We start from the raw sequence: 23,112 nt of genomic DNA on the forward strand, positions 1-23,112 counted from the left end.
AGTAAAATATAAACACAGAGAATGACCTTCTGCTTCCTCCTGTACATGGATGACATCACGCTGTGTGTCAGGAGTGAGCGAGGCATCAACGTGTTGATCAGCAGGATCTACAGCGAGGACATCAGCATGTCATTCAGAGTGCATAAGTGTGTCTGAGTGTTCTCAAAGAGAGGGACGGTGATCCGGACTGAGACGTGGAGTCAGACCATAGAATAAGAGATACCTGAGCATCCACAGGCCAACATGAAGAAGCTGCAAGAAGGTCACCCGCACGTATCTATAGAGGCATGCTTCACCACTTCATGCTCGTCTACAAACCCAGAGACTCCACCCATATTTCAGTCCCCTCATGCCCAGCGGGTCAGGTCTTCCTCCTCGCCAGCCTCCGTCATACTTCTGTCTTTTCTAATTGTTCTTGTCATGAACTTTGGTGACATGAACTGAGGTTAAATGTACAGTTTGAGTGTGGAACTGTTGTGTTTCTTTCCCACACAGTGGTGTCTCTGAACCATGACTGACTGAGGGGTAAATGTTGGGGTAAATCCCCAAAACAGTTGCTTTTTACTGTAAAGCAATAAAGGTGTTTAGACACACAGTGAGTGAAGAAGAAACACCCAGTGCATCATGGGAATCCCCGGCAGACTACGCATATTGCAGCATAACTAAGGGAGGATTCAGGGTCACCTGGTCCAGCCCTAACTATATGCTTTAGCAAAAAGGAAAGTTTGAAGCCTAATCTTAAAAGTAGAGATAGTGTCTGTCTCCTGAATCCAAACTGGAAGCTGGTTCCACAGAAGAGGGGCCTGAAAACTGAAGGCTCTGCCTCCCATTCTACTTTTAAATACTCTAGGAACAACAAGTAAGCCTGCAGTGTGAGAGCGAAGTGCTCTAATAGGGTGATATGGTACTACAAGGTCATTAAGATAAGATGGGGCCTGATTATTTCAGACCTTGTATGTGAGGAGCAGGATTTTGAATTGATCAATTATTAAGTCATGTACTAACAGAGACTTGGAGGAGAGAGACCTAATATTTAATAATCCACATTTCACTGTTTTACTCTTTGGTTCAGATGTGGATACTGTATTGTTCTTTCTTTGTGATTTTTTATGTTTAAGTTGTTTGTTGCTGGTTTTTAGTTTGTTTTTTGTCTGTTTGGGAGCTGACACGGTCTCAATGGAGATGGGTTTTTGGGGGGTAACAGGAGGAGAGAAGCTGCAGAGAGGCGTGTAAGACTGCAACTCTGCTTCCTGGTCCCAACTCTGGATAGTCATATTTTGGGGGGTTTAATAAATTTGTCCATATGTCTAGAAATGAGAGCTGCTCCATCCAAAGTGGGATGGATGCCGTCTCTCCTAACAAGACCAGGTTTCCTCCGTCATCGTTAAGCTGAGGATGTGTTTATATATTTTCACCTAAACCTGCAAACATTATTCTGTGGTTATATATAAACCCATAGAAGTTAACGAGGGTGTATATATACTGAGATGAGTGCAGCAGGTGTGGAAGAAAGCACAGGTAACATTACTGAGGGCAGAGAAAACTTCAGGATGATCACCTGAACTGAAACATCACAACAATCCAAACTATCACTGTCATAAAAAAAACTAACCACAATTAGCTCGACACTTATGAGAAGTTACAGTCAAACTGGCAGAACAGCATTGCTCTGATCATCTACAGGAAATCATTTAAAGTCCGTTTCTGTTGTAGAGTCGGTGCTGCAGACACCTCTGAGCTTTCACTCCACTTTGTGGACACAGTTCACAGTCACCGTCTGTGGAAGCTCTGTCTGTCGAGCGAGTGGATACACTCAGGGATGAAGCTTGAGTTATTGATTTGTCTCTTTAGTCTCTCACGGTTTATTAAGAAGACAAATGACAGGCTGTGGTTGGTGTGCCTGCAACCCTGTGTAACACAGACCTGTTCTCACCACTGCATGAACCACAACTCAGGTGTTGGTGTTTCAAACAAATAAAACATTAAAAAGCAACAGAGATTAAAGAGACATAGACTCAGGTCACAGGAATGACTTATCACAGCTCAGGTAAACAGGCAGCTCTGCAGTTTCTGACTTTTATTATACAAAGTTTGTCTGAACAGTAAATCAGAATAAAACTTGTAGATGTACTTACGAGGTAGTGAGCCGGCCATGTTGGTGCTGCTCAGGGTTAAAGCTGTGTCACAGTCACATGCCTGCTGCCGAAATGTTTTGCATGAGCAGGTTGTTGCACCGTGAAGATTGTCCCTCCCTTTAAATGCAAGGTGCCAGACCTGTCCTACACACAGGAACAACACTCGGGCTGTCGCACCAAACACAGGGAAACACAGCCATCAGTGTCAGTGTGCTCAATCATCCAGGCAAGTACATCCGAGTGGGAGGACAGTGCTGGGACACTGGTACAGCACATGTGGGTGAAAATTCTTGTGTGCAAGCGTCACAAGCAACAGAGGTGCAAAATACAAGAAGCATAAGAAACAAAGACAAATATAAGAATAGGAATATGAGTTATATGAATTATGAGAATAAATATATGTACAAATATAAGAATGTATGTGCGTCTCTATATACATACTATATAAGAGTCAATACTTTTGCCAACAGTGTATTTTGAGGTTAAAATGTTGCCTTTTTTTAACAGAGTAAACAAACTGATGGTACTGACGTTCCATGGAATGATCCAGCTGATTGATAACAAGACTAAAAGTTTTTGGTTGATGGCAGTTTGGCTAAAATTTCCCCTAAAAGGAAACATTTGTGAGCCAGTTTCCAACCATGTGGCCTCCTCCCACGACTGCAGGTTTATGTATGTGACAGAACGTGGAGTGGTATACAAACCCACTGAGGACTGTCCTCTCTCTGGAATCTGCCCTATAGTCACTTTAACAAGTCATTAAGTGCTGATGTGACAGCTGGAGTGTTGTTCCTGTATGTGATATGGTGGCATTAAAGGGAGGGGCAATCTGCACAGAGCTGATGTAGCTGTGACAGCTTTCACAATCGAGAGCAGCACCAGCATGGCCGGCTCAAACGACGTAAGTACATCTACAAGTTTGATTCTGATTTACTGTTCAGACAAACGTTTTATGATAAAAGTCAGAAACTCCAGAGCTGCCTGTTTACCTGAGCTGTGAGTCTTTATTTCTGTGCCCTGTGTGTAGATCTTATTTATCTGTTACTTTTAATTTATGTTTATTTGTTTGCAACAACAAATCCTGAAACATGTGGTTCATGCAGTGGTAAGAACAGATTTGTTTTATGCAGGGTTACAGCCAACAGCCACACCAACCAGAGCCTGCCAACCCACCCAGTCTTCACTTTGAATGGCATAGACAGACAGACAGACAGACAGACAGATAGATAGATAGAAAAACTCTCAGACTGATGCCCTGACTTTATCAGTAAAACTGATTTCGGGGGATTTCGATGTGCGGAGTAATCCTGTTCTGCCAGTTTGGTTGTTGGTTCTCGTAAACTTGAGGAAATTATGGTTAGCATTCTCGTCTTTGTTTTGATTGATGTGTGATTGTTTTGGATTGTTCAGATGTTTAGTCATGAGTCATTTCCTGTTTTATTTCAGTAATCAGTCCTTATGTAATGCTGTAAGTTTTACTTCCCCGATTCCTGGGTTTTCCTTCCTTGGTACTTCATCATCAGTGTCACCTATCCCTGATTCTGTATATGTAACTGTCCTAGTGTGACGAGCTGGTTGAGGGAGTCCCACTAATAACAGCAGTAATCTGTTTATGTTCTTCAGCAGTTGAAGATGTTCCACACCTGAGGATGGTGCTTGTTGGGAGAACAGGAGCTGGGAAGAGTGCATCAGGAAACACCATCTTAGGAAGAAAAGCTTTTGAATCTATAGCTGCTTTTTCTTCAGTGACAGTAGGGTGTCAGAAAATAACAGATCAGGTAGACTGTCAGATCCTGGATGTTGTTGATACTCCAGGACTGTTTGACACTGATAGACCTGAAGACGAGCTGAAGAGAGAGGTTGCCAGATGCATCTCCTTTGCTGCTCCTGGTCCTCACGTGTTCCTGATCGTGATCCAGATTAGCAGATTCACCAAAGAAGAACAACAAACAGTGAAAATCCTGCAGAAGATCTTTGGAGAAGAAGCAGCAGATTATACTATGGCACTGTTCACACATGGAGATGATGTGGACAATGAAGCTAACATAGACAAATTGATAAACAGAAGTCCGTCTCTGAGTGGCTTCATCCAACAGTGTGGAGGAAGATATCATGTTTTTAACAACAAAATCAAAGATCCCTCTCAGGTCAGAGAGCTGCTGGAGAAGATCAACACAACTGTTCAGAGAAATGGAGGAAAATATTACACCAATGAGATGCTGCAGGAGGCTGAGAGAGCCGTCAGAGAAGAGCAGGAGCGACTTCTGAGAGAAAATATAGCGATGGAAGAGCAGGAAGCAAGAAGGCGTGCAGAGAAAAAGAACAAGTTCCTGAAGGGGGTGGGGATCGGGGCGGGAGTGGGAAGTGTGTTTGGTCCACTGGGAGCAGCTGTGGGAGCGGCAGTGGGAGCTACAGCTGTAGCCGTGAAAGAGAAAGAGTGTGTTACTCAGTGAATTTGATCCCATGACAACTTCCAACAACCTGCTCTGACTATATCATGCTGTCCATCCAGTGATCAGCTTCGTCAGCTCACTAATAATTTTCAGTTATTGATGATTAATGGGAAACAAGAATAGTTTAGTCCACAACAATCAGTAGGTCTTTTGCATATAAAAGTTTTAGATGACTCTGTGTCCACACTGATCTGCTGACTATCAGGTGTGTTCCTGGGTAATAAACACCTGCCTCTGATCTCACACATCAAACACTTCTTCATACTGCACTGCAGAGACATGGAGATTATCCTGGGCCATGTCTCTGGGGTGGTAGACTATGCAGAGACTCCCACACCTCCTTCTCCCAGCTACCTCCTCCAGGTGGTCTGGAGGGGAAAACTGAAGCATTCTCAAGCCAGTCGAACCACCTCAGCTGGCTCCTTTTGATGTGGAGGAGCAGCAGCTGTACTCTGAGCTCCTCCTGAAGCTCATTTCTGCTGCTTGTATCTGTGATGCCAGAGCTCGTGACCACAGGTGAGCGTAGGAACGAAGGCTGACCATCAGCACAACAGACTGGTACATCATCCTTCCTGATAATTAAAGCAGGTGCTAATGTGGAAAACTGATAAAGAGCATTATAAATTTTGAGTTTTGAGAGGTGAGGAGTACATTCATCATCTGTTTACTGTATTTTCTGGTTAAAGCATCTAAACAAGTAACAAGCCTCAGTCTGAGCCTGTGGCTGGGAGATGTGGACTGTTAGAAGACCTCTACGTCCTTCTGAGATGAACAGCAGCTAATGATTCTTCTTCCGTTTACAACACTCCTGAAAAAACAATGACAACTTTTTAAAAATCGGATTCTTCACTGAGCCCCAGAATCACAACACAGTCCTGGGTTGAATCTCCACTGATCGCTGCTGTCAGCTTGTAAAAGCAATAAATAAAGCATATAACTGTATTCAAAGTGAAGCTCTCCTGGTCTTGATGTACTCGAATCAGAGGTTTCTTTAAATGCCAGCAGCACCTCCTCAGTGATGTATGAGTGCAGATTGCATAATGAATTCGTCCCAGACTGTGACATTCCTTTGGAGTAAGAATGTACTTAGACCTTCAAGTACAGCAGCTAAGAACTTTTACGAGAAGGGAGCTGGTGTTAACCAGAGTGCTTCACTGAGTCATTTGGTCCTGGCTGTCGGGGGGCTTATCAAAGGCTGGCAGGACAAGAAGTAAAATGGAGAGAGTGTTCTCTCCAGGAGTTTAGCTGATGTAGAGTGGGAAGGTATGGTGGGTGTGTTCTGGTTAAAGAACACGGAAGTAGCTTTAGTAGATTTATTCAGCTGTGGTCTGTAGTAACGATACATAAAGCAACTATCAGTACAGCACGCATCAAACATTCAACATGCCCACACATAATTCTAGCACAGAGATTGGACAAGGAAACTGTATTCAACACTCACGTGTATAACAACTTCAACAATTACACAAGGTTTATAACTAGCATTAACTAACTTAGTAGTTTACATAGCGTATTAGCATAAGATAACATTAGCATAGTCACGAGGGAACAAATACACAAAATAGCATTTGACATACACAACATCATGTAAACAGAACCCACCTTCTGGCATTCACACACAGCAATAAACCAAAAAACCCCAACTTGCTAGTGAGAGGACACAAGGAAAGAATGATGGCTATCAGCAGCTATGAAGGCAGATTAGCAGCACATGGCACAGGGTGGTGCATTCAGGGAGCGTTAGCATAGATAAGGTGAGTTCAATGACGTAGGACACATAATTTTTCACAGCAAAAACACTATCAATAAACAAACCACAACACTTCAACCAAGCAAACAACGTGTAAACAGTCGGCTTTCTAACAAGAAGAGTTGGATGGATCTCCTTCATCTTCTGTAAGATGAATCTCACACTGTTGTAATGTGAGTTATCACACCACTTCAATCTGAAACTGGAGTGCCAGAGTAACCTCGATAGATTCTCCAGGTGTTGCAAAGGAAAGCGATCCATCCATCCATCCACCCACCCATCCATCCACCCACTCATCCATCCATCCATCCATCCATTCATCCATCATCCATCCATCCACCCACGCACCCATCCATCCATCCATCAACCCACCCACGCACCCATCCATGCATCCATCCATCCATCGAACCACCCACCCACCCACCCATCCATCCATCCATCCATGCACCCATCCATGCATCCATCCATTGAACCACCCACCCATAAACCCATCCATCCACCCATAAATCCATCCATCCATCCATTCATCCATCCATCCATCCACCCACCCACCCATCCACCCACTCATCCATCCATCCATCCACCCACCCATCCACCCACTCATCCATCCATCCATCCATCCACCCACCCACGCACCCATCCATCCATCCATCCATCCATCCATCCATCCACCCATAAACCCATCCATCCATCCATTTTCTTCCCCTTATACCAGGGTCAGTTGGTCTGGAACCAATCACAGCTGCCATAGGGTGGCATCACATTTAGGGCTAGTTTAGAATCACCAACTGACTTATCTTGAAGAGTGTGGTCATATCCATTAAAACTGCTGTAACTCTTGACTTTATTATGGAAGTGTTCTTACATTTGGTTCAAATGTACAAACATGAATATATCTTCAAAATGCATTTCCATTGCTTTACACTAGAAACATGGTTCCACTTTTAAAATGTCAGCATGACGAGGACATATTACTGCTGGTAGTACCATCCAGTGGTCAGTTACAAAATTATAATGCACTATAAAATTCTCCCATATGCTTCCAGAATCTGTACTGTGCAAAAGACTTGAGCCACCCCATCACCTGTTTCCCCTGGTGCAGTGATTTATTGAAACGCACACACATGAATGGAACTAGAGTCTATAAGACAAAAACGGACTTTTCATTCCAAGAGCTCAGACTTTATGAAGCGGTGTCAGATCATCTTGGCATAAAACAGAACAAAGAATAGCTTCAAGAAGGCTGAAGTCTCAGGGCTCCTGAGTGTTTCCCACTGTTTTGAGTTCTTGTGGGTTCATGATTTATTTCTCAGTTTATTTTTGGATTTCTTTTTAGTTCTACATAGTTTAATCCTTGGTGTCTAGTATTATTTCCCACTGCATCCTAGTTTAGTTATTCGTGCTTCTAGTTCTTAGTTCGTTGGTTAGTTCCCTTCCATGTCTTAGTCTAAGCTTGATGTGTCCTCTCTAGCATTCTCTGTATTTAGTCAGTCTTGTATACATATTTGTTTCCCTTTCTGTCTCTGTTGTTTGTTTACTCTTGTCTTAGTGTCAAATCTGCATTTCTGTTTCCATCCATCCATCCTCTTCCGCTTTATCCGGGGCCGGTTCGCGGGGGCAGCATCCTAAGCAGAGAAGCCCAGACCTCCCTCTCCCCAGCCACCTCCTCTAGCTTATCCGGGGGAACACCAAGGCGTTCCCAGGCCAGCCGAGATATATACTCTCTCCAGCATGTCCTGGGTCTGCCCTGGGGCCTGCTCCCGGTGGGACATGCCCGGAACACCTCACCCAGGAGGCGCCCAGGAGGCATCCTTATCAGATTACCAAACCTACTCAGCTGGCTCCTTTCGATGTGGAGGAGCAGCGGCTCTACTCTGAGCCCCTCCCGGATGGCTGAACTTCTCACCCTATCTCTAAGGGAGAGGCCAGCCACCCTTCGGAGGAAACCCATTTCCGCCACTTGTATCCGCAATCTCGTTCTTTCGGTCACTACCCACAGCTCGTGGCCATAGGTGAGGGTAGGGACGTAGATCGACCGGTAAATTGAGAGCTTCGCTTTTATACTCAGCTCTCTCTTCACCACGACGGACCGGTGCAGCACCAATCCGTCTGTCGATCTCCGGCTTCCTTCTCCCATCACTCGCGAACAAGACCCCGAGATACTTGAACTTCTCCACTTAGGGCAGGAACTCATCCCCAACCCGGAGTGGGCACTCCACCCTTTTCCGGCTGAGAAGCATGGCCTCAGATTTGGTGGTGCTGATCCTCATTCCTGCTGCTTCACACTCGGCTGTGAACTGTTCCAGTGCGAGCTGGAGGCCATCACCTGATGAAGCCAACAGAACCACATCATCCATGAAAAGCAGAGATGAGATTCTGAGGCCGCCTAAGTGAAAGCCCTCCACCACTTGGCTGCGCCTAGAAATCCTGTCCATAAAAATTATGAACAGAATCGGTGACAAAGGGCAGCCCTGGCGGAGCCCATCACCCACCGGGAACGAGTCCGACTTATTGCCGGCAATGCGAACCAAGCTCTTGCAACAGTTGTATAGGGATCGAATGGCCCGTAGCAATGGGCCAGACACCCCATACTTCCGCAGCACCTCCCACAGGACACCCTGAGGGACACGGTCGAATGCCTTCTCCAAGTCCACAAAACACATGTAGACTGGTTGGGCAAACTCCTATGTGCCCTCAAGTATCCTTGATAGGATAAAGAGCTGGTCCAGTGTTCCACGACCAGGACGAAAACCGCATTGTTCCTCCTGTATCCGAGGTTCGACTAGCGAATGAACTCTCCTTTCCAGCACCCTGGCATAGACTTTCCCAGGGAGGCTGAGGAGTGTGATCCCCCTGTAGTTGGAACACACCCTCCGGTCCCCCTTCTTAAAGATGGGGACCACCACCCCGGTCTGCCAGTCCAGGGGTACTGCCCCTGATCTCCACGCAACATTGTAGAGGCGTGTCAGCCAGGACAGCCCTACAACGTCCAGAGCCTTCAGGAACTTGGGGCGGACCTCATCCACACCAGGGGCTCTGCCACCAAGGAGTTGTTTAACTGCCTCAGTGATCTCACCCCCAGAAATTGGCGGGGGTGAGATCCGCCAATTTCCGGATCTCCCCCTCATCCCCAGACTCTGCTTCCTCCTCGGAAGACGTGTCAGTGGGATTAAGGAGGTCCTCGAAGTATTCCTTCCACCGCCCGACAATTTTCTCAGTCGAAGTCAGCAGCGCTCTGCCAGCACTATACACAGTGCAGGTAGAGCACCACTTTCCCCTCCTGAGACGCCTGATGGTTTGCCAGAATCTCTTCGAGGCAGTCCGAAAGTCTTTTTCCATGGCCTCTCCGAACTCCTCCCACACCCGAGTTTCTGCTTCAGCCACTGCCCGAGCCGCGTTCCGCTTGGCCTGTCGGTACCTGTCAGCTGCCTCCGAAGTCCCACAGGCTAACCAAGCCCGATAGGACTCCTTCTTCAGCCTGGTGGCTCCCTTCACCTCTGGTGTCCACCATTTGGTTCGGGGATTACCACCACAGCAGGCACCAACCACCTTGCGGCCGCAGCTCAATGCAGCAGCTTTGGCAATGGAGATGCTGAACATAGTCCATTCGGACTCAATGTCCCCAGTCTCCCTCGGAATGCTGTTGAAGCTCTGCCGGAGGTGTGCGTTGAAGATCTCACCGACTGGGGCCTCTGCTAGGCGTTCCCAGCATACCCTCACTACGCGTTTAGGTGCACCGGGTCTGTCCAGCGTCCTCTCCCGCCCTCCTCCATTTCTGTTTCCTTGATCTGTTATTTCCTGTTTTATTTTGGCAACCTATATCTTGTGTGTGTTATGTTTTGCTTCATGTGTCTCGTCTCTTGTGATTTAGTTCACCTGTTCTCCCCAGCTGTCTCCACTCTTTCCCATTATCACCCTCCTGTCTCACTCTCCTTTTGTCCTTTGTTGGAATGTCAGTCATCTTTCCCACATGTCTGCTAGCTTTTGTCTTCCTGTTTCCTGTAGTTCCTAGTGCTATTCACCAGTATAGGCTTTTGTGTGAGTTTCTCAGTTTCCTTTTATATCCTTTGCATTTTGCATTCTTCTCCTGAGACAAAATAAATGGCCACCTTTCATTATAACTCACCTGCTTGTGAGAATTTTTGAATTGTTTGGAGCTTGTTGTACGGTGAACACAGTTAGTTCTCCTGCTCGTAAAGTGAAAGTGTTTCTGTTGGCCGGTTGTTTGGGAATGTACGTACTGTAGCGTCTCTTGTTTCCAGGAGGACTGCAGAAATGTGTGGAGGGAGCTAAACACTAATATACATAGACACCGAGGAGGGCGAAACATCACCATGGACCATGGAGGAGAATTTTCAATTCAATTCAATTCAATTTTATTTATGCAGCGCCAAATCACAACATCAGTCGCCTCAAGGTGCTTTATATTGTACAGTAGACCCTACAATAATACATACAGAGAAAAACCCAATAATCATATGACCCCCTATGAGCAAGCACTTTGGTGACAGTGGGAAGGAAAAACTCCCTTTTAACAGGAAGAAACCTGGACCCAGCATACTTAGGTTTTGCCTTGGGGAAGGATTTGCTCTTGGAGCAGTGGGATTACTGCTGGAGTGTAAACCATGCCACGGATTAACATAAGAGACACATACAAGTCTCCCTGAAAAGCCTTCAGTTAATCCAAAATGCTGCAGCAAGAGTCCTGACAGGGACTAGAAAGAGAGAGCAGATTTCTCCTGTATTGGCTTCCCTTCATTGGCTTCCTGTTAAATCCAGAATTCAAAATCCTGCTCCTCACATACAAGGTCTGAAATAATCAGGCCCCATCTTATCTTAATGACCTTGTAGTACCATATCACCCTATTAGAGCACTTCGCTCTCACACTGCAGGCTTACTTGTTGTTCCTAGAGTATTTAAAAGTAGAATGGGAGGCAGAGCCTTCAGTTTTCAGGCCCCTCTTCTGTGGAACCAGCTTCCAGTTTGGATTCAGGAGACAGACACTATCTCTACTTTTAAGATTAGGCTTCAAACTTTCCTTTTTGCTAAAGCATATAGTTAGGGCTGGACCAGGTGACCCTGAATCCTCCCTTAGTTATGCTGCAATAGGTGTAGGCTGCTGGGGGATTCCCATGATGCACTGGGTGTTTCTTCTTCACTCACTATGTGTTATAGACCTCTCTGCATTGAATCATATCTGTTATTAATCTCTGTCTCTCTTCCACAGCATGTCTTTATCCCGTCTTCCTTCTCTCACCCCAACCAATCACAGCAGATGGCCCCGCCCCTCCCTGAGCCTGGTTGTGTCGGAGGTTTCTTCCTGTTAAAAGGAAGTTTTTCCTTCCCACTGTCACCAAAGTGCTTGCTCATAGGGGGTCATATGATTGTTGGGTTTTTTTTTCTCTATCTATTATTGTAGGGTCTACTGTACAATATAAAGCGCCTTGAGGCGACTGTTGTTGTGATTTGGCGCTGTGTAAATAAAAGTGAATTGAATTGAAATACAGACAGTGTTTTGTGACAACTTCCTGTTATCCACTGCTTTTCCCCTGAGTTTCCCAGACATCAAACAACTGGCTCAAATCATACCTGACCTGCGAGTCTGTCCAAAGTTTGAACTGTCGGTCAAAGAGAGTTTGGCCATTCATTTGGAATGCCTCCCTTCCTGGTATTCCCAGCAGCAACAGTCATAGCGGCAGCGTCTTGCAGAAAAGACGATGCCCTCGTTGTTGTCACACCACACCTCACAACTGTAGATTTTGCCACTTCTAGTATTGTAGCAGTTTCTGGGATGGGTTTTTTCTGTTTTGGCAGATTAAGGATGGCTTATTTCACCTTCATGGAGAGCTCTTTTGACGGCATGATGTCTGTTCACAGCAAAATCTTTTATTTCATTGTTTTTGTTCATTAACAACTTTGTCTCTAACATTGAAAACTGTCAGTGTCACAACAGTAAAGCCTATAACACAATAACTTCAGCAAGTTAGAATGAATAAATGACTCATATAAATGTGCTGCGTCTCATTATGAGTGATAATCAGCACCACCTTCACCATTTACATGTTTCATATTCGTGTGTTTGTCTAAAAGGAGGATTTTACGCTACAAGCTCATGTCCAGCTATTCTGTGATCAGCTGCTGCTTCTGATTAGTACACTAAAGGGTGGCACAGTGACGTCAGACCTGGTTTCCTGCTGATTCACAGATGTGGGAACAGCTGGCAGAGCTGCTTCATGATGACATCAACGAGTCACAGAAACAGGAACAAAGATGCAACACTTTCAGAACCTCGGGAGAAAATAAGTGTAGAATTTTATTTTCGATAATTCATCGATCAGTGATTTGAAGGAGGAAAAAAAACCCTGTCACGTGACTTTGTGTTTCCCTGCTAACAACATGGCTGCGGAGGATCTGCCGTCTGAGTTTGACGTGGTCATTCTGGGCACAGGTACTCCAACACCTGGTTTTAGGCGGTCTTCTAACCCGGACCGTGTCGTGGCCGGGGCTCGGTCCGAAACATCCCGGGATCCCGGTGTAAACCGGACAAAACAGGGGTATGAGTAGGGATTAGCTTGCAGCTAACGGCCAATGCATTTTCAATAACAGCGGCTAGCCGTTAACCCTCGGCCAGCGGTTAGCCCCTGGATACATAGACTCAGCGCTCATATGAGATATATTTAATAAATGTCTGATCACTCATTGATCACTTTAATAGGCAGGACAGCGGCTGTTGGGCTGACGCTAACGTTAGGTCCTTTAGCTTTTTATCAGGGTTAGCTCGCAGTGCTGCTAACGGAGGCTAGCACTCCTAACAGCCATCTGTTTCTTATGGTTAGGAAGCTAACGGCTAGGCTAAGTGATGCTAACTGTGTTTGTGTGTCAGGATGAATCAGCTGTCTGTGTGATCGAGTTATGGTATCGGAACAGAACCACTGAACCACTTTGAGTCCTAATGATCGATAGTCAATATTTAGGGTTTACTTTCATAATTATCAGTAGTAAAGTGATCACATGTTATCAATAACCTGATCGATACAGGATCAGTGCCTTCTTCTCTCCTTATCTACTGTCCTTCATTTGTCTCCTCGTTTGTTTCCCTCATCTACTTGTTTCCTTTTTCTTTCCAAGTTCCTTGTTTCCTTTCTTCCGTTTTCTGACCTTGTTTCCTTGTCTCCTGCGCTTGTTTCTGTCCTGTCCTTGTTGTTTCTCCTTGTTCCCTCTCCTCCATTCCCTGTTTTCTTTCCTTGTTTCCTCTCTCCTTGTGTCCTCCTCTCATGTAACTTCTTGTCTCTTTTCCCTGTTTTTCTTCCTAATTTTGCCTCCTAGACGTCTTTTTGTCTCCTCTCCTTCTGCTCTGTCCTTATTGTTTCTCCTTGTTCATTTCCTCCTCTGGTATCTCTCCTTGTTTTGTCTCCTAGACTTTTCTTCTTGTTTCCTTTCCTGTTATTATTGATGATAGATTTTGTGTGCAGGTTGTGCTGAGGCCTGGTTTCTCTCTCCTTGTTTCCTTTCCTAGCTTTCCCTCCTTATGTCCCCTCATTCCTGTTGCCTGCTGCTGCTTATTGATTATTGATTGTGTGATCAGGTCTTGCTGAGTCGGTGGTGGCAGCCGCGTGTTCCAGAGTTGGACAGAGAGTTCTTCATGTTGACAGGTCATTACTTATTCATCAAGAACACTTACTGATCAATATTCAATGTTATCAATCACAGAATGTTTTCAAAGGTGAGGTAAAAATCAATAAGTATCTGCTGAGTTATTGATGTATTTGTATATTAATAACTGAGGGTGTTGCTATAGAAACGCCTTCACATTACAGCAATAAAATATTTTATCAGAGATCGATCAATTAATTAGATCAATTGATTGATGTCAGAGTGTCAGAATAAGAGCATAGAGCGATGCTTTTATTGTGGAAGTGACAGCTTCCTGTGTGTCTTTAGGCGGAGCTACTATGCAGCCAATTGGGCGAGCTTCACCTTCAACGCTCTGCTCACCTGGATACAGGAGATTCAAGTAAGCGTTACTGATTGTCAGGTTGTTGATCTGGTGGGCGGGGCCAGATGCCCAACAGGAAGTCACCAGTGACAGTTTCCTGTGTGTTTGTAGGCAGAGTCTCTGTCAGAGGAGGTCCAGGATCGGTCGAGCTTGGTGGAAGAAGGGGAGGAGCTGATCTACCTGTCAGGCTCAGACTCCGCCTCCATCAGAAACTTGCAGGTGTTCTGCTACGTCAGGTAAACTCCTGCATACCTGTAAGGCCACATCAGTCAGAGATCAGTTTATTGATTAAGGTATCGATACGTCTCAGTGAGGAAGCAGAGGAGGAGGAGGAGCCTCCAAACACCACAGAAGAAGAAGAAGAGGCGGGAGCAGCAAGTGAAGACGCTGCTAAAGAGCCATCAGAGACCGAATCAGCAGGTCTGTCTGATATTGATCCCGTATCGACTCTCTGAGCTTTGATTAGCAGGTTTTAAACCAATCAGCTCTTTCAGGTTCAAAAGAAGAAGAAACAGGTGAGGCCGCTGAGGGAGACAAGCAGGTGAGGAAGAGCAGCCCTCCCCTGACATTCACATCAATTCCTGATTGGCCAGTTCCGAACAATAATAACTGCATACTTCCTCCAATCACAGGCTGCTCAGGAACAGGGGGAGGAGCCAGAAGTGGATCAGCCACAGCCCTCTGCTCCTCCCAGCCAATCAGAGCCAACCAGGAAGAAAATCAGCTACACCCAGCTGGTAAAGGAAGGACGCCGGTTCAACATCGACCTGGTTTCTAAGGTAACGTGACATCAGCACAGCAAAGGACAGTCCTCTCGACCAATCGTGTCCCTCGGTGTATCCCACTGCTTTCTGATTGGTTGTTTGACCCAAGCTCAGTGTGCTTCATCTTCATCTCCCTCCAGCTCATGTACTCTCGCGGCTCATTGGTCGACCTGCTCATCAAATCAAACGTCAGTCGCTATGCAGAGTTCAAGAATGTGACCAGGATACTGACCTATCGCCACGGCAGCGTGGAGCAGGTACGATCTGCTTCTGTCTTCGTGTGTCGGTCATGTCTGCATGAGAACGACAGAAACAACAGTCGCACTCAGACGAGTGAAATCAACACAACAAACACAGGTGTCATCACATCAGCACCTGCTCTGAAAGGTCTAAACTCTTCACAAGCTGCTGCAAACATGCAGCTCAGACTGAGAGGGATCATGTTTGAAGGACAGACAGCAGACCGACAGCTCTCCTCAGACAGGTGTGATGAACCAGGGCTGTTTGATCCCACAGGTAGAAATCAGAGTCACAGCCTCGTACTGGAAGCATTTTACTCTGTTGTGTGAAGTACTTTCTCTATGTTTGTGTAGAAAACAAAGTAAATGTTGAGGTGAAGTAGGTCTTAAATGGTTTTGGCATCGACCTGTGAGACTGGCAGCTGTGTCGCCTCCACGTGTGAATCAGTGATGGTGTGGTGCCAGTGACCGGGCTTCTCTTTGCTGAGCTCAGAGGTCTGTCGTCTTTCAGAGACGGGTTTGTTCAGAGGTCAGTGAGGGTGGTCTCGGCCTAGGCAGCTAAGTTTAGTTGACCTGCGCAGGCTGTTGTATAAGAGTCAAACCGTTAAACTGCACACTGATGACAGCAGCTAACCTAGCAGCTTCTGTCAGGACTGAATTAGATAAATAATAAACACCTGTCTGCGTTTACCTGTCTGTGCTCACCTGTCTGTGCTCACCTGTCTGTGCTCACCTGTCTGTGCTTACCTGTCTGTGTTTACCTGTCTGTGCTCACCTGTCTGTGTTTACCTGTCTGCGCTCACCTGTCTGTGTTTACCTGTCTGCGCTCACCTGTCTGTGTTTACCTGTCTGTGTTTACCTGTCTGTGCTCACCTGTCTGCGTTTACCTGTCTGTGTTTACCTGTTGGTACTCACCTGTCTGCGTTTACCTGTCTGCGCTTACCTGTCTGTGCTCACCTGTCTGCGTTTACCTGTCTATGTTTACCTGTCTGTGCTCACCTGTCTGTGTTTACCTGTCTGCGCTCACCTGTCTGCGTTTACCTGTCTGTGCTCACCTGTCTGTGCTCACCTGTCTGTGCTTACCTGTCTGCGCTCACCTGTCTGTGCTCACCTGTCTGTGTTTACATGTCTGCGCTCACCTGTCTGTGTTTACCTGTCTGCGCTCACCTGTCTGTGTTTACCTGTCTGCGTTTACCTTTCTGCGCTCACCTGTCTGCGCTCACCTGTCTGTGTTTACCTGTCTGCGTTTACCTGTCTGCGTTTACCTTTCTGTGCTCACCTGTCTGTGCTTACCTGTCTGTGTTTACCTGTCTGCGTTTACCTGTCTGCGTTTACCTGTCTGTGCTTACCTGTCTGCGTTTACCTGTCTGTGCTCACCTGTCTGCGCTCACCTGTCTGTGTTTACCTGTTGGTACTCACCTGTCTGCGTTTACCTGTCTGTGTTTACCTGTCTGTGCTCACCTGTCTGTGTTTACCTGTCTGCGTTTACCTGTCTGCGTTTACCTTTCTGTGCTCACCTGTCTGTGCTTACCTGTCTGTGTTTACCTGTCTGCGTTTACCTGTCTGCGTTTACCTGTCTGTGCTTACCTGTCTGCGTTTACCTGTCTGTGCTCACCTGTCTGCGCTCACCTGTCTGTGTTTACCTGTTGGTACTCACCTGTCTGCGTTTACCTGTCTGTGTTTACCTGTCTGTACTCACCTGTCTGCGTTTACCTGTCTGCGCTTACCTGTCTGTGCTCACCTGTCTGCGTTTACCTGTCTGTGTTTACCTGTCTGTGCTCACCTGTCTGTGTTTACCTGTCTGCGCTCACCTGTCTGCGTTTACCTGTCTGTGCTCACCTGTCTGTGCTCACCTGTCTGTGCTCACCTGTCTGCGCTCACCTGTCTGCGCTCACCTGTCTGTGCTCACCTGTCTGTGTTTACATGTCTGTGCTCACCTGTCTGTGTTTACCTGTCTGCGCTCACCTGTCTGTGTTTACCTGTCTGCGTTTACCTTTCTGCGCTCACCTGTCTGCACTCACCTGTCTGTGTTTACCTGTCTGCGTTTACCTTTCTGTGCTCACCTGTCTGTGCTTACCTGTCTGCGTTTACCTGTCTGCGCTTACCTGTCTGTGCTTACCTGTCTGCGTTTACCTGTCTGTGCTTACCTGTCTGCGTTTACCTGTCTGCGCTCACCTGTCTGTGTTTACCTGTCTGTGTTTACCTGTTGGTACTCACCTGTCTGCGTTTACCTGTCTGTGTTTACCTGTCTGTGTTTACCTGTTGGTACTCACCTGTCTGCGTTTACCTGTCTGTACTCACCTGTCTGCGCTCACCTGTCTGCGCTCACCTGTCTGCGTTCACCTGTCTGTGCTCACCTGTCTGCGCTCACCTGTCTGCGCTCTCCTGTCTGTGTTTACGTGTTTGTACTCACCTGCCTGTGTTCACCTGTCTGCGCTCACCTGTCTGTGCTCATCTGTCTGTGTTTACCTGTCTGTTTTTCAGGGCTGCCACAAACGATTATGTTGATAGTCGACTAGTCACCGATTATTTTTGCGATTAGTCGACTAATCAGATCATCATCCATTGGACGTAAAACGTACAGCTTATTGCACCAGCAGCATCTGCTCTTATATAACTATCATTAGCTTACAGCTTTAAGTGTTTAAGGTGCTAGCTAAAAGTAAAGACAAGATGATAGTTTATTAAACTTTAATGAAATTTGCAGATTGTTTCGGTGGAGTTTAATAAACTCAGCCGTCTGCTCCTTGCTATCTAAAATATATCAGGACACCGGAGTAAATTCTCGAGCATCTCACACTTCTGATAATCAGTTGTCTGTTTGACATTTATTCAGCTGTGTAAAAACTATAACTTTAATCTCAGCCAAACCGATTTACTCAGGAACAAATAAAATACTGAAAAAAGCCAAACAATAACATTTTTAAGTTATCTAAGTGACTTATGTATGTTTAACCTGAGTAGCCAAAGACGGCGGTGGGTTTGAAAACGATTTGCCGGCAGTCCGGTGTTCTCAGCGGCTCTAGTGTGCCTTGAACCCCGGCTCGCTATCGAGCTGGTGGGTAACAGACGTCTCCGAAAACGTCGGAGCACTTTTGAAAATATGTGGTGTCTTGATAAACTGAGCAGATATTTGAGGTTTACACAGCTACATTCTCGCCTGAAAAGATATTAAAAGTTTATTTTGTGACCCAGAAACAACAATGAGAGTATTACTAAAACTAAGTAGCTGCCGCCATTGTTGGAAACTGAGCAGGGTCGCGCTATGAATTCTGGGATAGGTTGGGCCACGAAGGATACACCCGACCCATCCTTCAAATTTGTCGGACGCATTTGTCGGAGTCTTCGAATTTGGACAGCCTTTGTCTTGTCGCTGTAACGTAATCGGCCTACAAATGCGGGCACAGGAGGATGCGGTTCCTGAATTTGGACACAGCTACGATACCGGACACTGCTTCTTCTTCTTCGGGGTTTAACGGCAGCTGGCATCCTTGTACATGCAGTGCTGCCATCTTCTGTTTCAGTACGTTATTACACTCTTAAATCCTACTACTTATTCCTGCGTATTTTGGGATCTTACAAAGCTTCAAACAACGCGTCGACTATTAAATTAGTCGTCGGCGATTTTGATATTCGACATAATTGTGGCAGCCCTACTGCGTTTACCTGTCTGAGCTCACCTGTCTGCGCTCGCCTGTCCGTCAGGTGCCCTGCAGCAGAGCAGACGTGTTTGCGAGCCGTCAGCTGTCTGTGGTTGAAAAGAGGAAGTTGATGCGTTTCCTGACTTCCTGTGTGGAGGAGATGGAGGAGCACCAAGGTGAGATGCCTCACCTGTCCACCTGCTGACATCATAAGGTCACTCTTACTAACATCAGAGGATTGTGGGTAATGATGCACTTCCTCCCCATCCTCCAGCTTACAACGGTCGGCCATATTTGGAGTTCCTTCGCGAGCAGCACCTGGGCGACAACCTGCAGCACTTCCTGCTTCACTCCATTGCCATGGTGACAGAAGACACACTCACCGAGGTGGGGCTCGCCTCCACGCGCCACTTCCTGCGCTGCCTGGGTCGCTATGGCAACACTCCCTTTCTGTTTCCCGTGTACGGACTTGGAGAGATTCCCCAGTGTTTCTGCAGGTAAGAACCAGTATTACAGTACTACTGTGAGTGAGTACTACTGTGCTCAGCTAGCAGGCTACTATGCACCCTGAGCCCTTGGGGAGTCGCCCAGAGCTCACCTGTTGCGAGAACTGTTTGAGTTCTGATGTATTGAGTGTGACGTGGACGTGATGAAGCCACCAGAGTGACAAACGTGGTGAGTAACAGGTTACAGGTAACCAGGAGCGTCGGTCAGGTGTCCGGGGAGGATCCGTCCTGAGTCTCAGCTCTGTTCTTTATTCTTCTGCAGGAGCAGCTCTGCATGATTCACGGATCATAATAATCTTTCTTTGTCTGATGCTGGGCCTCTGTGCAGCTCCTCAGGTGTGAAACCAGCTGCTTAAGCCCACTTCATTCTGATTGGACAGCTTCTGGAAGCCTGCAGAGGGGCAGCAGCCAGTGCTTTTACTTGTGTGATTATTTTAGTTTCATTAGCTAAGAAACATCAGCTAAGAAACATCAGCTAAGAAACATCTCCAAACTGCGAACTTTGCTGTCTAAATCTGAGTTAGAAATGGTTATTCATGCTTTTATTTCTTCTCGCTTAGATTATTGTAACAGTCTCTTTCTTTGTTTGAGCAAAAGGAATCTTGACCGTCTCCAGTTAGTCCAGAATGCTGCTGCAAGGCTTTTAACCAAGACACGAAAAAGAGAGCACATTACACCAGTGTTATGTTCATTACACTGGCTTCCAGTACATTTTAGAATTCATTTTAAAATCTTGGTACTGACTTTTAAAGCTTTGAATTGTGATGCCCCTGCCTACATTTCTGATCTTTTAGAATCCCACACTCCCTCTCACAGCCTGAGATCATCTAATCAAAGGCTGTTGGTAGTCCCACGAACTCGTTTTAAGACTAGAGGTGATAGATCTTTTAGAGCGGTGGCCCCCAGGTTATGGAATGCTCTCCCTCCATCTTTACGTTGTCTTGATTGTATTTATTCTTTTAAAAAGCAGCTTAAGACTCATTTATTTAGATTGGCTTTTAATTAGATTTGTGCTGTATGTTTGATTATTAATGTATTTTATGTATTTCTGTTTTATATTACTGTGAAGCGCTTTGTGGTTTTTATCCTGTGAAAAGTGCTATATAAATAAATTGATTTGATTAGCAGCTTTTTTCAGATGGAAACAGATGCTGAGCGGGCTCAGAGCAAAGGTCAAAGGTCATGTGACAGATGCTGTTATCACACCTACACACACACACAGATTCCTGATTAAAGGAAAACAGAGCACTGTGTGTGTGATTTGGCTCGGCATCAAATTAATGAGAACACACACACACGCTGTAATTAACACATGATGACACATTGATGTTACGTGTGTGTGTTAGCTATGCGTGAGAAGGTCGACACAGTCTCTCTCACACACACACACTTACAGCTGAGTGGAGTGTGTGTGTGTGTTTAATGAGAGCCCTTTGCTCTGATTTATGGAGCAGCTGTAATTTCATTATGTTATTAATCTATGGCGGTGTTGGAGGGGGAGGGGCCAGTAATACAGACAGACAATTGGCTGAGACACCAAGGTAACCATACCCTCAGACATCCTGCTCCTTAATCCTTAATTAGCCTTAATAAAACTTTTATTTTGAAAGTCTCGCTGGAGGTCAGGAAGTGCGTGTGGTGTCCACATACTTGTGCACAGACAGATCACATGTTCTCCTGCGTGCTGATTGGCTGCTTTGTTGTTGTGTGTTTCAGGATGAGTGCTGTGTTTGGAGGGATCTACTGCCTGAGACACTCGGTCAGCTGCCTGATCGTGGACAAGGACTCCAACAGGTACACCTGCCGTACCTGCAGTACTGTAGTACTGTCAGTGCTCTGTATAATTCTGTAGTACTGGTACAGCCAGCACATACTCGGCTCGACATGGTTTTTAGGGTTTTGCCTAAGATAGTTGGTAGTACTGGGTACTTTATTAGTACCTACTCAGCCGGGGATCCGAGTGAGGTGAGTCAAGCTGACAGTGTGATGTCATCAGACTGTCAGTGATGTCACTGAGTCACAAGAGCAACTCCATCACTAGAATCAAACCTCTGAGTAGAGCGCAGTAGAGTAGAACAGAGTAGAGTAGACTGTGACTGACAGGTGAGAGGTCTCAGACTCAGCTTCCTGTCGGGCTGGCGTTTGGCCTTCACTTCCTCCCGTCTGTTCTCTGCTCTGTTTAAAGTCTCGCTCATCGTTAACCTGCGCCGCGTCGTGCTGGTCATACAAACAGCACTTCCTGTGGCATTTCAAATTAAATGTTTGTGATTGGATGTTTCAGGAGAAACTTTTCATTTGTTTCTTATACTTCACAGTTTTTCAAATCTAAAGTTGACAGAAAGAAAAACCAGAGTTATAAAATCAAACATGGAGGTGAGGAAATATGTGTTTACATCAAAGTTTCAGTTCTTTATGAAAACATTTATCAAACACACACATCCCTGTCCTCTGACTGTCTCCATGGTAACGCATGTACACACACACACACACACGTGAATCATGCTAACTTGCAGGGTGTGTTTGTTTGGTTTGGCCACGCCCCCGAACGTTTCTGGAGCATTTAATTGGCCGCTGCTGTGAATCACTTCCTGCTTAGTTATTATCATTTGTGTTTAACCTTTAACCTGATTAAAGGCTGAACAAACAGCACTGATCACACAGGCTGCCACGGCAACCACTCTGTGTGTGTGTGTGTGTGTGTGTGTGTGTGTGTGTGTGTGTGTGTGTGTGAGAGAGAGTGAGAGGAACCTTCCTGTGCTGAGCTGTTATTGGATGATAATTTATGATCAGTAAAATATTCAATTTATGGAGAGGAAATGAACATCATAATTTAACCTCTGAGGCTCTTCATCAGCCCGCGGCCGCCTCCCCCTCCTCCCCCTCCTCTCTGATAGATGACTCCTCTCTGCACGCCTCCCTCCCTCTCTCTCTCATTGTCAGTGTCTCTCTATCATTGTTTGCAGCCTCGTCAGTTTTCTGATTAAATGATTGATTGACAGGTAGGTTTGTATATGGAAGGTCACACATGCACAGACACACACACGCACACACACATGCACAGACACACACACATGCACAGACACGGCCTGTTAGCCTGTTAGCATCCCTCCGTGTGACTTCCCTCCTGGTAAATTAAAGTTGTAAATCACAGGCTGCAGTAATCAGATTACTCTGGGTCAGCTCTTGGTTTCCTGTGTTTGTTCAGATTAAATCCGTCTCGTCTGTACTGAACCACAGACGACTGTATGAAGCTAAAATCAGACAGATTGTCGGTGGACTGTTTGTTCTGATGTTTGCATCATTTCCTGCAGTGATGACAGAGCTCATTTTTACTCTGCACTGGTTCAAATGTAACCAGACAGTCGCTCAACTGTGTTTAGCTGAAAATCTTAAATGAGACAGATTCTTAATGGAGTTCTGAACTGTGTAGCTGGTGTTTCATGGTTTCCTCCTGGGAGCTTCAGTTTGATCAGTTTGTTGATGAGAAAACGTCAGAGACGTTTCAGTTACACCTGAAAACAGATCATTGTGACTGATGATCCCGTCTGGTTGTTGTTCGTTACTGAGACTGTAGAGTAAAAATGCTAACGCAGCTAAAAGCCGCTCTGACTGTGTGTGTGCGTGTGC

At 45.9% G+C, this 23,112-nt stretch overlaps 2 protein-coding genes across 3 annotated transcripts in view; both read left to right on the plus strand.

Annotated features, from left to right (window-relative positions):
- The first annotated feature begins 21 nt into the window (after positions 1-21).
- On the plus strand, positions 22-4,588 carry LOC134637365 (GTPase IMAP family member 7-like). The gene is made up of 2 exons (XM_063487772.1): positions 22-138; positions 3,698-4,588. Exons 1-2 carry the CDS (start codon positions 22-24, stop codon positions 4,586-4,588), a joined length of 1,008 nt encoding a protein of 335 aa, XP_063343842.1.
- A 7,943-nt stretch (positions 4,589-12,531) lies between these two features.
- Positions 12,532-23,112, plus strand: part of chm (CHM Rab escort protein) — an 18,286-nt gene continuing 7,705 nt past the window's right edge. For both annotated transcript variants that reach the window (XM_063485370.1, XM_063485369.1), the window contains exons 1-11: positions 12,532-12,787; positions 13,925-13,991; positions 14,281-14,353; positions 14,447-14,571; positions 14,646-14,755; positions 14,830-14,876; positions 14,968-15,114; positions 15,240-15,356; positions 19,044-19,155; positions 19,254-19,476; positions 21,202-21,279. In XM_063485370.1, the coding sequence (XP_063341440.1) occupies positions 12,736-12,787; positions 13,925-13,991; positions 14,281-14,353; positions 14,447-14,571; positions 14,646-14,755; positions 14,830-14,876; positions 14,968-15,114; positions 15,240-15,356; positions 19,044-19,155; positions 19,254-19,476; positions 21,202-21,279 (1,151 nt within the window). In that variant the 5' untranslated portion in view covers positions 12,532-12,735. The remainder of the gene's footprint in view (positions 12,788-13,924; positions 13,992-14,280; positions 14,354-14,446; positions 14,572-14,645; positions 14,756-14,829; positions 14,877-14,967; positions 15,115-15,239; positions 15,357-19,043; positions 19,156-19,253; positions 19,477-21,201; positions 21,280-23,112) is intronic.

Source organism: Pelmatolapia mariae, linkage group LG10_11 (genome assembly GCF_036321145.2).
Source record: "Pelmatolapia mariae isolate MD_Pm_ZW linkage group LG10_11, Pm_UMD_F_2, whole genome shotgun sequence".
NCBI classification, from domain to species: domain Eukaryota; kingdom Metazoa; phylum Chordata; class Actinopteri; order Cichliformes; family Cichlidae; genus Pelmatolapia; species Pelmatolapia mariae.